This window comes from Bactrocera dorsalis, unplaced genomic scaffold (genome assembly GCF_023373825.1).
Source record: "Bactrocera dorsalis isolate Fly_Bdor unplaced genomic scaffold, ASM2337382v1 BdCtg058, whole genome shotgun sequence".
NCBI classification, from domain to species: Eukaryota; Metazoa; Arthropoda; class Insecta; order Diptera; family Tephritidae; genus Bactrocera; species Bactrocera dorsalis.
In genome coordinates this window covers 27,834-42,103 of record NW_026038109.1, presented here as the reverse complement: position 1 = coordinate 42,103, position 14,270 = coordinate 27,834, and the positions used below count along the sequence as shown (strand labels likewise).

Genomic DNA, 14,270 nt, shown 5'->3' with positions numbered 1-14,270 from the left:
CAGACCATAGGGAAACGGGCGTTAGATGAGTGGGTAGGGCATGACAAGAGAGTAATCGATTGTTCTGTCGCAACAACAACAATAACAAACAACAGTGATCGATTTCAGAGTAGGAAGATGTTGACTCCAAGGACGCCATTCACTGGGGGTCAGTAGAGGTGTGCAATGTGAATGGCGTTCTGTGCATGTCTGAATTGTGTATTTCAACCTATGTACATGAATATGTCAATTTAAATTATGTGTTATATCAATGTATTTGTTGTATTTTTCGTAAGCCCACAATACTCTAACGAGTGCATAGTTTTTTTAACGGCATCATCAATTTGGATCTAATTCAGAATTCTTCATACATTTTGTTATATTATGAGTTTTTATTTGATAAAAATCATTACAATTTTTAATTTTTTTGTTTTAATTAAAGTAACGCTTGAAATATATATACATTATATCCATGATTTACTTTTTGATGCAAATATGTTCTTGATCAAACCACCCATCACCTGGCAAATAATGCAGTAGAAAATTAAATTTCCAAAGCTGTGTCGCGGAATAAATAACTTTATGAATACACATACATACTTTTTTATTACAAGCTAGTACAAGAAAACAAAATACAGAAAAGCAATCCTCCATTATTTAGTTTTCATTAAAATGTTCGATATGATGCTATTATAAGCACATATGTATGAAAAGTTTTTAAACATTTCAAAAATCAATATATCGCATTTAATTCAACAGCAAGTCCCAAGCAGCATCTTCTTCTGTGGCCTTTCCAGTATTGGCGCTTTTGTTGGCTATGTTTTTAACATCAAGAGTATTGAAACCTTCACTTATTTTTTGAGAGCTTGATTGAAGATTAGTGTTTTTCTTAACCGATGTCGTGCCCGGGCCTACTCCAGCTGCTTTCGGTTGTTGGTAAGCACTTTGATATCCAACTGATTCGAATCCTGACCAGTTATTATCATTCATTTCACCGAGTTGTTGATGATACGAATTAGATTGAGTTATGGTTGGTTTCGAGGAACTATCTCCCCAATCCCAGTCACCGTCACCTGTAATTGGAAACTGGTATTAGTCAAATTGTTAAAAGAATAAATATTTAATAATTAATTACCACCAACAGAATGTGATCGTTGATAGGAATTATCATTGCTACCGCTAGTGTTCCCATTTGGATTGAATTGATTAGATGCTACATTACTTCCGCCAATATTGTTCCAACCTCTTTTGCCGATATCTGTTACCTAATGAATTTCGATAAATATTGGAAAATTTAAACAAGAAGTTTTAGTAGAAAAAAAAGCAAAAAACAAAAGAACAAATCATAAGCAATACGAACCTTGTACGCCACATCGGAAACATGACCTTGGACAGTTTCTAATAAACCGCCTTCTTTAATCTGAGAAATTATATACATAAAAATAAATAAATAAATAAACCAAAAACTAAAAACAAATCAATGTGTACCCTTATTTCTACAAATTAATATAAAAATAATAAGACAAAATATGTTAACTGAAGAAATTAGCAATTTGTAGTACTAAAGATGAGAAAAATATGGAACCAAAAAAAATACCCAAACCATACCTTTGATGAGGCCAGGCTTACAGTTGTCACAGCTTTTTCCTTAGCCGTACTTGCAATTTTAGAAGCTCCTGCCGAAAATAAGCTCCAACCCTATTTTAGAAAGTATATAAGATGAGGAAATATTTTTATACAATGTTATCTTTACCGAAGCTAAGGAAGAAAGCGTAGAGTCAATAATTTCCTGAGATTGCGTTTTTGATGGTGGATCTCGAGAATATCCGAAGCCTGAGTATTTCCCTCCTTGGCTAGGAGGCAAATTGCTAATTTTTTGTAAACGTAAGTTAATTTTAAAATTAATTATATACAGTCGGGGTAAAAAAAACCTACTCTGGACGTGAAGCATTTTCCATTTTTCGACGCTCGAAAAACTCTTCCTTTTGCTCTTTGAACTCAGGCGTATTGAACTGCTGATAATTATTCGTAATATTACTACATCCACTGTTTGACTCTGTCTGATAACCACCTTCAGAACCACTACTTTTGGAATGAGAAGTATAGTTGATATTTTTGTCACCGAAATAATTTGTGGTAGCGGAAATACGGTCTTGTGCTTCCTGTAAATCCCAAGACTTTCCTTGGGCTAGAGTGGATATTTTATCCCGGTATAGAGCAGCAACCTTGGAATTATAGCGTTGGGTAATGGGTGCCCTATCATCCCAATCAGGATGATCTTCGAAAAATTCTCGAGCTTTACTGTTTCCTCCGACTTTCATTTTTTCCAATTCAATATCTTTCCACTTGTCCATGGTTACGGAACGTACAAATGATATGTGCACGCCCAGACCACGGTGTTTCCCTGAACATTCCAAACATATCCATATGCCATACGTAACCGAAACCCACTGAGGATTGTGTGTACCGCACTCAAAGCATTTCTAAATATTAGAGTAGTAAAAGAGTATAAGAGTATATAGTTACCCGAAAATTAACATTATTTTTTTAACAAACCGAGTTTTCATCCTTGGGCTTTAATTCTTGAAGAACACGACGTGTACGTGGACTAGCCATTATAAAAGAAAATACAAATTTTTAATAGTTACGAAAATAATAACAATTTTAACTCAACATATTTCAGCACTTATTTTTCGTATTGTCAAGAGTACGAGGTTGTCACACGCTGTAAAACAAATTGTTGACGTGTGATATACAGTGTGCTTCCTTTATTTGTTTTACCCCTTTTAAATTATTTTGCAAAAATATAAAGAACAATTTTTTAATTTTATATCCAAGAATTTTACACTTTGGTTTTAAATTTCAAATAGTAGTTAGTGAAGAGATAAAATTGTTTATTAGCTTTTATAAAAATCTAGTATTGAAGGGATGTAACATATTAGAGAAAACTTGGCAACCATATTATGCTTTAGTTTTTATGAAAGATATAAGTCCAGAGAAAATGTTTGATATTATTTTACTAACGGGTCCGCCAGGTAATTAGTAGGGAATATTCAAGTACTGGTATATACAAAAGATATTTACATACATATATTATTTTAAGGTGTGGGTAAAACAACATTATTGCGAAAGATATTTGAAGAAATTCGGCTGATTTACAGTTGTCAGGGGTTCTTAACTGAGGAAGTACGTAATGAACAGACACATGAACGTGTTGGTTTTGATGTTGTGACCTTGTCTGGCCAGCGTTGCGTATTAGCGAGGTTTGCTAAGAAGGGTGATATTCATTTAACCCATTGATGATATTCATTTAATCCATTTTAGGGCACTGTCCGAAAATAGAAAACAAATGCCGAAAGTGGGAAAGTATTCTGTTCACATTAATGATTTCGAAAATCTTGTACTTCCCTTGATTGCATGTGGAAATTTCAAATACGAACTTCTGATCATTGATGAAATTGGAAAAATGGAATTGAAGAGCAAACAATTTGAACGTGTTTTATATGAATTAATTCATAAAATTCCCATTTTGGCTACTATTCCATGCGCACCTATCAAACAAAGTCAACTTATTGAAAGTTTAAAAAAGTCGCCTAAATCCAAGATATACGAAATAAATAAAAATAATCGTGATGCAATACAGAAGGAAATTGTGAAAAGTATCAATGCTATGTTAAAGAATTAGATAATATTTAATTTCTTTAAAAAAAAAATACAGTATATATTTGTATATTGTTTACGACGCTTCTGTTTGAGGCATTTGCGAAGGTTGCAATTTGTTTTCCCGAATCGACCGTTTTCGTGAACGCTTGGGTGATTTCTCAAAATCCATTTCATTATATGTTTGCTCAGTAGCTCGCCAAACCATTTCCTGTCTTTGAATAAGCTCTGGGTATCTCTGTTCAAACTCTTTGTTGGGAGACAATAGTAATTCCCACTTTTTTTCAGAGTTAAGACGAGCAACGGATTGTAGAACCTCAGCAGCTTCGTCAGGTGGGAGTTGTGTTGCCGTTATTACTTGTCGACGATATAGATACTTGACACGAGAAAATCTGAAAAGCTATATAAAAATAAAATTAATAAATAGCACATAATCTTGCATATTTGTAAAATATTTACTACGTAATCTCGTGCTCGTATCATTAGCTCGGAAGAAACACCATTTGAGTTGGATAATGTATCTGTAGGATAAATTATATCAGACTGGGGTACCCAATTGCCGTGTATGAGTACTCCAACTTGGGGTAAAGCGCGAAGAACTTTTTCACTAGATATATTGCAATCATTACAATCCTGAAGTATAGAGTATATATCTTCAAAACTCATCATTCGCACTGAAAAATAAATAATAATAATTTAAACCATCAAAATTTTCATAACATGGGCACTTACCATCTCTTAGAATTACTTTAAGTTGGTCAACAAGTGTCATTGACTTTAATCGAGATTTACTAATAACCTTAGGTGGAAGTACGGCATCTATGCCCTGATCCTTACCATCCTCAGGTAGAAGTTTCTTCACATACTTGTGAAAGTCCAATTCTAATGCCAGGTTAATTTGCTGATTTGTTGCAAATAACTTTTGTCTTTCAAGTTCTGCTGTGGGTGACTTTCGCGGGTGCCAATAAGTCTCACACCACGATTCTTCATTGCTTCGTTTTATAAAACTTGCATATCCTTGCCTTTCCTTAGCTTTTGACTTTTTATTTCCTACACCAGATTTTGCGAATTTCACGGTCACTTGTTGTAATTCTTCCTCATCATCTTCATCATTGAGGGCCTTCTGTTCTGCCTTTAATCGTTTGTCTTCTTTGTCAAAATGAGATAATGAAGGGCGTAACTGTAGTATATTAGCCAAGGGTGTCAAATGCAATTCCTTATCCGAAAGGATACCAACTACATATTTGTCCACATCATCCAACGAACGCGTGCTTGTAAAAGCCTGCTTATCCATGACTCCACGTTTATAAGTCGGACGTTCCCCTTTTGTTTGACTTTTTCCATCAGAAGCCAAAGCAAATTTCTCTCCTTTAAAGCGGTCATAAAAATTCGATTCTGTGTTTAATGCAAAATCAACCTTCACTTCTTGGTTCAATGGCTTTACACAGCAGTTGACCACAGCTGAATTATCAAAGTTGCTTATTTGTGTTTTGGTCGGATATTGGAAAAGATATAGGTTTTCTTGAAGATTTTTAGACAAAAATATGGGAATCTGTAATATATAAACTTTATAATTACTAAATACGATCACTTTTAATAACAACGGCAAGAACTCAACCAACTTCTTCTATTATGACATCATCTCCAAAGCATTTGTTGGACATTTTGTGATTTTAAATATAATTATTATAACTTAAAATTAATTATTATACTGTAAAAACTTTCTTTCTGCACAAATATGATTTTGAAGTATTTACATTCGAAACTTGACCATTCAAAACATACAAGCGTGAAGAGTAGCATAGTGCTGGAAGATATTTTCAATAATATGTGTCGTTATCGATAAAAAGTATGTACTTATCTATCGATGTCTTGAATGTAGAAGTCAAACTTTTGTTCTATTCAAATAAATATTAAACTAAAATAAAAAATATATATGTATATTAGCAGAATGTTAACCAATACCCTGCAAACTACCAGCGCTATCAAAGAATGCCAAAATTCACAGAGCTAACTGTCAGAAATAAGAGTACAAGCATGTTTCCGGGCATGAACTGCTCAGTGCCTTGCCGTGTTTGAACGGACTTGATTTGAAGGTGTTTTAACAGCATGCACTGCAGTAACACTACTGAAATAATATTAGATTAGCGGATCCTGGTATGTTATAGGGTTACAGAATTTTGAAACAATTAATATGATGCACCGGCTAAAACCAGTAAAATAACCAAATGCGGATTTATAAAGTTACGTGTTATTGTATTTTAGTTGTTGCAGCTTACGTTTTATCATACATATATGTATGTATGTCTGTACATATGTGTGGCACACTTCTGAAATTTCAAATCGCTTTTTGAATTCAAGTGTTTATGTATGTACATATTTACATGTGAGAGACGAAGATTTGCACCATAATTGTATTATCATTAGTCGGAGTGCAGCAATACAATTAGTTTTTTTATTCTTCTATGTATTAAGAATATTAAATAATACATGATAATAAATATGTTATACTCACGATTATAAGAACACATACGTCCTCTGATCTGAAATATGTACATACATACATATATTCAAATATATTAAACAGGCATACTTACAAACAAACCCAAAACGTATATGATGACTAATTAAGATGTATGTATATGTACATATGATAATCTATTGACCTAAGATATACATTTTGGCAATTGATTACATATGCAGATGTACACTTGACAACAACCCCATACCATGAGAACTGAATCATTTCATTGGAAAGAAATATTTCTCTCGAGATGACGTGTCTATCAATGTTAGTCTCCCACCAGGCAATCGAAATTAATTTATTTAAACAGTAATTCATAGAAACATGTTTAATAGGTTTAGGAATTATATTTGTTTCTATTGGAACATGCATTCATAATATGTATGTATATACATATGTATGTACATACATATATGGGTATGTGCATCAATATTATTTACAATTTTCAAATGGTCTTTTGCTAAAGTAATGGCCTTCTTTCATGGTCATATACGGCATCTTAATGTTCTCTTCAAAGGAATAAATTTTCTGAGCCCACTGCAAGCAAGTGCTTAGTCCGCGATAACGTATAAATTTGATTATAAAACAAATTAAATACCACAAAAGCACGAGATAGAATATTTGGTCGAAAAATAGAATAATAGCTAGAATTACTTCTAATGAGTTCATAGTTCCTTTATAATCGTCCAACCACTTATCGGTGTGTTCGTTATCCCTGGAAACTACAAATAATAAAAACATATATACATATGTACATATATACATGTACACAAATGTACACATTTAAGATTGAGAGATCTTCATTACTTTATAACTTTACCTTTAATGCTGCCCAGCTCTATGGTTGAGTTTACATCGATTTTAAGGCAATGGAAAACTTCATCCCATTTCCGTTCAGCTGAAAGCTTGTCTAAATCCCGACATCGATTTAGCATTTTTTGTTGACGCTCCTTTCAAAGTGAGGCAATGTTATTTTATGACGGAATTTTCTGTGTGACATGGTACAAAAATAATATTTAAGTACGCCAATGCATGTTAGATGTGTCTTGACTGTAGATCTTAAAATAATTCGAATAACCGTAAAACCGATTTATCGAATATCCGGTTTGTAACCGTTCGTATGAATATTAACTGATTTATATTTCGAATGGTCGTTTTACTGCTAGTATTCGAATAGTTGCTCTACTGAGACTATTCGAATAGTTGCTATGCTCGAGAATTTGAATAAATGAAAATTGTTCGCATCCAAGGTTTGATTTTTCTTGTTTTAAATTTATGAAAATATCAATTGTGAACGTATGTATATACTGTAAAGTTTCTATACTAACCCTATGCAGTTAGTCGAAGAGCTCCACTGCTGTTAGTTAATGAGCGTGACACTACAATTCGGAATACAACGAGATGGTTCTTGATGTCCCCCTTTGAACACCTGCGCAGTGGGGCGCGCAAGCAAGAAGCATAAGGAACTCCTCTCCAAACAGTTTCTGCTGGGGTGCTTTCGTAGAAATCATTCCCGCAGTCACCTGCTTGTAGTGGAACCGCCTCCTCGATGACAATTTATCTAATCCTTACCCTCCTAACGGGGACTAAATAACTGTTACAACAACAATAACCGCTCTACTTGACTCGTACATGATTTGGCAGCTCAGAATATATAAAATTGTTCCATAATTACTCAATCTGACAAAATTTTTTGATAAATTCAAACTTGTATCTAAATTACCAAACCTATTTAATGTTGCAACCAAAATATTTGCATGTTGTTAGTGAATTTAAACTCGATTGTTCTTTACTATTAAAATAAATGAATTGTATTTATTTCAAAATAAAAAAAAAGTTATAAAGAGTAAACTTGATGGTCAATTAGATTCTTCATATGAATTTATGTATTCATATAATCTTAAATCACTCTCATTAGCAGTATCAAATGGCCCGTGTAAATGAGATAATACAGTAAATACTTATTTATTTTAACTAATTTGGTATTGTTTATAGGTTCAAAAGTGCTTCAGAACACTCGTGGTTTTTCACCACGTCACTACCAGCTTTTATTTATATCTCTATGTATGCTGCAGTAATATACATAAGAGACCATATGAAACTGTCGCAAATAGCTGCATAAAATCCATTTCTGAGTTTCGTAATTTCATTAGTAGAAAACTATAAGAATCTTAATGATCGAGTCTCTTTTATGGAAAATATTTAAATAATACAAATTAATATAAAATGTGCATGGTCTTGATAAATCACTTTATAATTACATTATTTTGCACCGATCTTTATATCATTTATATTCTTTTAATGCGTATCATCTTAAAAATTCTATAATCATGCCTGTTGAAAATAATTTTTTTTATATTCTTGAAATAAATTTCACACACTGTTGTATTGTTGTAGATCAGTATTAGGAGCCAAATTTGAAAGAAGTGGGTACGGTTTGTTGTGGAAATGCAAAACCTCCCCGCTTTTCAATAATTTTTGATTCTTTAGCAGCTTTTCTCTGATCGGCGGTTACCACAATCTCTTGGAGGGCTTTCGTTTGTTCAGTTGTGAGGCCGGTTGTTAAAAGTGCATACCATGCCGGATCTTGACTGGACAATGCTATATAAAGAAAATTACAATTTTATTTCAAAATGTTGTCTAGCATATCTTTGAAAATTTAATTTACCTGAAAATACTTCTTTGAAAGTAACATATTCATCAATAGCAGAATCCTCTTCTTCATCATCAATGGGCGTGGTAAAGCCTTCAAGAGCAGTTTCATTAAGATCATCAACAGATTCCTCTTCTTCGTCATCTGAATCTTCATCATCTTTTATCTCAGCCTTCATTTCAAAACCTGCTTCTGCAGCCTTTGTTTTAGATATTTCAGCAATTTGTTCCAGGTAGTTGGATGCAAATTCGTCAACTTCATCTTCGTCACTAGACAGTGCTTCTACTAACAAATTATGGTTACAAGATTTGTACAGATTTTATAATACCAATACCAACCTTCACAGTCATCTTCATCTTCTTCTTCCTCCTCATCTTCTTCCTCTTGAGCACGTGATTCATAAGCACGTTTAAGTCCATCGAAAAGTAGAATAAGATTGGGTATGATTTTAGCAGCTACCTCACTGAGAACTGGCGGTTTGGCGTCCCCCAGTGAAATCAGGGTACATAACCCGAGAACACACAATTTGCGATCATGAATTCTAGAGCGTAATATTCAATTTATAATAAAAATGCTAAAACCAATGTCACTGTTGTGTTACTTACCCCAGAAAACAGTCAGTATCATGAAGCCATTGCTTTATGAAATGTGATGAAATCGATTCATTGCTTGGCTGTGACATTTTTTCCAAGACGGTCAATAAAAGTTGTGGATTATAATAAAGCGCAGCAATAACCACCTATATAAACAAATTTAATATGCGTTCTTCAGCAATACTATTAAGAAACTAATTATTACCTGTAAACACATAGTACGAAGTTCAGATGATTGCACTTCGCGAGTGAGCCGTGATAAAGCCAATTCAACAAACATCGGAATTACAGAGTCAATCTGACCCTTACATTGTAAAATTATAACTTCAAGCAGCTTAGCGGCATGACATTCTGGATCTTCGCCAGGATTAGTAGTTAACATCTGCAATGTTTTTTTAAAGGGAATTTGGAATAAACTTGACATCCATCCATTCAAGTGTATTTTTACTTACCGTTTTGCACATATCGAACATAGCCAAGAGTCTATTAGGGTTGGAAAGGAAAGCTGGCGTATCAACAGTAACATAATTGTGCAAAGCCGGCATTATATCAATGAAATAATCAATTCCATCCTTTTTAAAAACTTGATAAATTAACTCCATCATCTGCCACATTTCTGGTGATATTGCCTTTGACGTTAAATCGAAAACTAATGAGAATGTCTCCTCGTAAAAGTCTATAATGGCACAAAATTTACCATGTTAATTTATGGGAAATATATATCTTGGCTTTAATTTAAGTTCAATAATATATAATAACTGTATTTTACCGGTAATATTATTCTGGAATATATGACCAACCACATTAATAACAATAGGATGCAAATTTAATAAGACATCGGGATGATCTTCCATAACAGTTAGTAAGGTTTCTATCGTATTTAATAAACCCATTGCCGTTATGGCTTTTTCGTCTGAATTTTCTTCCGACTCAAGTACTTGGCTAAAGGTGGTAGCCAAGTGCTGGCATATTTCCATGGCCACAGGCAGAAGCTGAGTAGTAAATGTGCACATAATTTTTTGCATAACATTCGTAAGGTCTTCGTTTTCGGTTTCACGTATAATTGTTAATAGCTCTTTCGTTATTTCCTTTATTTGGCTCTCCACGTATTGTGCTGCATCATCATTTGTTGATAAGAACATTTGTAAGCCAATAGCGGCTTCGACCTTAACTGGAAGCTCTTTATCATTGAGTAATGCATGTATATTCAAGCGCATGATTTCCGCTAGCACCTGTGGGTTCTTCAATTGGATCTCGCAGAAATAATGCAGCACCCAACAAGCTCGAGCGCGCATATGACCGGCTGGATTTTGGAACTCAGGAAAGACGTATGTAGTTAACATAGTTTCCACTTGATCACGATAAATACGTTTCTTAAGCAACACATCGGCTAAGGTTCCAATCATATGCAATGCACCGTCCTTTTGTTTATTATCCGCATTTGGTGAGGTTATGATCTGTTCAAATGATAACATTTCAATATGTATAATATTTATATATACATAGGACAAGTAATATTAGGATCCTCAAAAAGAAGCAATTTAGACTATACCTGCATTATGATATTCATGGCCTTTGGCAGGATACCTTTCCGTTTCTTACAAACTGTATGTAACAGAGATTGCGCTGCTGGTACCGGTGTTGCATAGTCCTCAAATATATCTTGTTTGAAGAATAATAACGTATTATAAGTAAAATATTTAGATGTATGTAAACAATCGAAACTCACCGAACTTTAACCTCAAATATTCATGAGGATCAGTCTCCCACAATTCTTGGTCGGCATCAGTGAAGGACATAATAGGAAATAGTACGTCTTGTACTATAGCTACCATGTGAGGTTTTATTAATTTCCAAGAATATGCATGACTTACACTGTGGAAAATTTGTAAAATAAATAATTTTTTCGCTGTTTAAAATATATTGTATACTTACGCATTTTTTAAATAAGATAAAATATCGGTGAGGACACGAGGAGAAACGTAAATGTGATTTCTATACTGGTCAAGAATCTTTAGTAGTACATCCAAAATTCCGGATGTAAACGTTGGAAGGTACCATTCTGCAAATTTTTGATATTTCTCACTCACTACATTTCGTGGACTACCGTAACTGAAATTTTATATAGTTCAAAGCAATTAAATCATTACTAAAATTAGCTAGAGCATACCGTTCAAACATTCGCACTATAATATGTAAGGCCCATTTTTTAACTTTCCACCAAGGAAATTCAGGTTTCTCCTCATCATCTATATGTGAACAATCTGGTATTGGTCTTTCAGCAATTTGTCGGCATATCTCCATCCACTGCGAGAAAGTTTCTTTAGTGATAAGATCCAATGGCAGTGTGTACTGAGTTAAGGCGTAGTAGATTTTTAATATTTGTTTTTGAAGTAGCATCGACTGCTCAGATTGATCATTCATCAAATTAACCATAAGTTGGTAAATCATTGGAAGAAGAAGATTCATTGCTTCATTTAAAGGAATGCGCTCTTCAGAACGCTTATATTCATAAGTTTTCACTAATTGATACATAGTAACCAGAGCGCCATTCCATCCGTTTACATCTAGAGTACAGATTTCATAATTTTGAAATTGTCATCTCATAAGAAACGTCTAAATATAAGAGGCTTATGTACTAACCTGGATTTTGAAGATAAATGCTGATATTGTCGACTACTTGGGGCCAACGACCAGGAAAATCGTTCCTAATAATGTGATTCACACATACGGCTAGTTGTACTCTAAAATTTTAGAAATTTAGAAAACGAAAATCTTAATTAAACGTTTATCTAACTTTATAATGTCTGGAGCGTGCACGATTGCATCCACAATTGACCCACGGATCATAGCACGATCCTGCTCATGAATAGAGAATGGTATTGGTTCACCCGCTTTCGACTCATGATCTGACCAGCTGTTCGTAATGAGATTTTTAAGGTAAATCGCTCCGGCTTGTCGTACTGGTTGATCTACATTATTTTGCATAACGATTTGCAATATAGTCGGTACAAATCCAATTATTTTGTGTATCTGAAATTGTAGACAAATAAATATGAAACATCATATCTAAATAAACTGAAACATTATAGTATCCGTAAAAATTATACACGTATACTCTTTTTTTCTTTAAAAGAAATCCACTGCCATCTGCATAATAGGGATGTACCATACTATGTCTAGATACCCTTTTATCTAAGAACCGTGCGTTTCATATTCGATCATATATGGTGTTTTCTGTTAAAATTTCAAATTTTGTCTGATGTTGTTGCAGTAACTTAAAACATATCGGATGAATGTCTTAGGCATAAAATTAAAAATAATTGTCAACGAAGCTTGAGTTAACTCAGGATATACATATTTATTATCATTATTATCATGTCCTTGATATGTACCAATCACACTATTATATTTTCGCTTGCTCCTCATTTAACACTGTTTCCGATCTAATCGAAAATTTAATATATTTCTAGTTCAAGGAAAGGAACAGAATCTCTCGCGGGATTATATCTATGATACTCTGATGATACGGGTAAACCGGTTTCGAGCCAGCGATTTTTAAGGCGAAGTTTAAATCTGAATAATCGGTCGTATGGAAGATATATGTCATAGTTGTCCGATCTGGCCGACAAATAATCAATAGAATATCAAACAGCACCTACTTATGACTTTTCATTCGGATATCTCAAAAACCTACCAACAAATTTTTATGATTCATATCCAAATATTCTAATACATAAAATGCATATATGTACATAGCAATAAAATTCGATTTATACTTGAACATTTTTGTCTGGTACCCATGAATATCGGATACGTCATGCTTCCTAATTAATTTTTTAAACATTCCTTTTGTCTCGACTAGGATGTCATAAATCCGAAATAAATTTAAATGTCTAGAAGATTTTAATGCGATTTTGAGTTTATTACCAATTCCTGCCTCCAAATAGCTAAAGGTAAAGTATATGCAAATGTATATGGGGAATTTATAAAGGAAATCAAAACACGTGCTACAATATTCTAAAACTAAAACTAGCAATGATGGTACTCTTAATATTCTAATGGACATTTGCTTTTCATTTCAATTTATGTAGGTACTAATCAAATTACTCCAAGTTTTCTTTGAAACAGAAAAAACAATTGATTTCAATAGCATCTTGATGCTTTGAATAACCTCAAATGTTTCAATCACACTTACTTGTGCCAGTTGGTCTTCTGCTGCCTTTCGCTGCTCGGGATTCGGTTCGATTGTTGCCCGGAGCAATTCAGTAAGCTTTTGTGCATCCATTTCTGGCACACAATAATAGTTAACGTACTCACGACTTTAAGCGATATAAAATTATACAAAACAAAGAAATTTGATCGCGACTACGACAAAACGATGGAGGCGAACTTTTGAAGCGCACCACCCTTGTCGACGTCAAACCAATGCGATTTTAGAGCGCAAAAAGAACACAATAGTGACAATGGTTTTGGCAAACGCCAATTGCGATTATGACAGAAGTCAACTGTATAAGAAATCAAAGTTGCCCATTTTTATAACATTTTTTTTATTCGATGTCTAACAGAATAAATATATATCTATATAGCTTTAAAGAGCACTTAAGATTTTGTTGAAATTCATTGGAAGTATCTGTACATAAGTACATACATAACTATACTTCACTATAAAGTCTCGATATTGAAGGTTTTAAGTTATATGATCCCAAAAATTAAAAGGTGAAAATCTCACATCAATCAAGCATCGTTGATATTCAGATTTATTTATTTATTGTTATACCTAGGCAATTGATATCATTACAAAAATTTAGAACATACAAATTGTGTCACCCTGTCTTTTGACATCTTTTTTGGTAATTTG

At 33.5% G+C, this 14,270-nt stretch overlaps 4 protein-coding genes and 1 long non-coding RNA gene across 7 annotated transcripts; 1 reads left to right on the top strand and 4 right to left on the bottom strand.

The window, feature by feature from the left end:
* Nucleotides 1-566: 566 nt before the first annotated feature.
* LOC105231358 (ADP-ribosylation factor GTPase-activating protein 1) lies at nt 567-2,724 on the bottom strand. 2 transcript variants are annotated; one of them, XM_011212633.4, is made up of 7 exons: nt 2,536-2,724; nt 1,915-2,462; nt 1,733-1,847; nt 1,588-1,677; nt 1,340-1,399; nt 1,115-1,244; nt 567-1,052 (listed from the first exon to the last, which is right to left on the bottom strand). In XM_011212633.4, exons 1-7 carry the CDS (start codon nt 2,593-2,595, stop codon nt 727-729), a joined length of 1,329 nt encoding a protein of 442 aa, XP_011210935.1. In that variant the 5' UTR covers nt 2,596-2,724; the 3' UTR covers nt 567-726. The 2 variants fall into 2 exon arrangements, with proteins under 2 accessions (XP_011210935.1, XP_011210936.1); XM_011212634.4 differs by lacking the exon at nt 1,340-1,399.
* Nucleotides 2,725-2,863: 139 nt separating this feature from the next.
* LOC105231360 (nucleoside-triphosphatase THEP1) lies at nt 2,864-3,721 on the top strand. The gene is made up of 3 exons (XM_011212636.4): nt 2,864-3,014; nt 3,083-3,242; nt 3,304-3,721. Exons 1-3 carry the CDS (start codon nt 2,957-2,959, stop codon nt 3,662-3,664), a joined length of 579 nt encoding a protein of 192 aa, XP_011210938.1. The 5' UTR covers nt 2,864-2,956; the 3' UTR covers nt 3,665-3,721.
* Nucleotides 3,649-5,685, bottom strand: LOC105231359 (DNA-directed RNA polymerase III subunit RPC5). The gene is made up of 4 exons (XM_011212635.4): nt 5,262-5,685; nt 4,372-5,191; nt 4,099-4,313; nt 3,649-4,039 (listed from the first exon to the last, which is right to left on the bottom strand). The coding sequence occupies exons 1-4, from the start codon at nt 5,301-5,303 to the stop codon at nt 3,716-3,718; spliced, it is 1,401 nt and encodes a 466-aa protein (XP_011210937.2). The 5' UTR covers nt 5,304-5,685; the 3' UTR covers nt 3,649-3,715.
* A 130-nt stretch (nt 5,686-5,815) lies between these two features.
* On the bottom strand, nt 5,816-6,999 carry LOC105231361 (uncharacterized). Its single transcript, XR_007423530.1, has 3 exons — nt 6,984-6,999; nt 6,762-6,885; nt 5,816-6,700 (listed from the first exon to the last, which is right to left on the bottom strand). It is a non-coding gene; the product is annotated as an uncharacterized LOC105231361 (long non-coding RNA).
* Nucleotides 7,000-8,334: 1,335 nt separating this feature from the next.
* On the bottom strand, nt 8,335-13,874 carry LOC105231362 (importin-7). 2 transcript variants are annotated; one of them, XM_019992156.3, is made up of 14 exons: nt 13,608-13,874; nt 12,207-12,442; nt 12,053-12,153; nt 11,580-11,976; nt 11,345-11,521; nt 11,139-11,284; nt 10,962-11,071; nt 10,179-10,866; nt 9,862-10,085; nt 9,615-9,791; nt 9,422-9,555; nt 9,155-9,357; nt 8,832-9,101; nt 8,335-8,764 (listed from the first exon to the last, which is right to left on the bottom strand). In XM_019992156.3, the coding sequence occupies exons 1-14, from the start codon at nt 13,695-13,697 to the stop codon at nt 8,568-8,570; spliced, it is 3,150 nt and encodes a 1,049-aa protein (XP_019847715.1). In that variant the 5' UTR covers nt 13,698-13,874; the 3' UTR covers nt 8,335-8,567. The 2 variants fall into 2 exon arrangements, with proteins under 2 accessions (XP_019847715.1, XP_011210940.1); XM_011212638.4 differs by having other exon boundaries at nt 8,832-9,098; nt 13,608-13,872.
* Nucleotides 13,875-14,270: the final 396 nt, after the last annotated feature.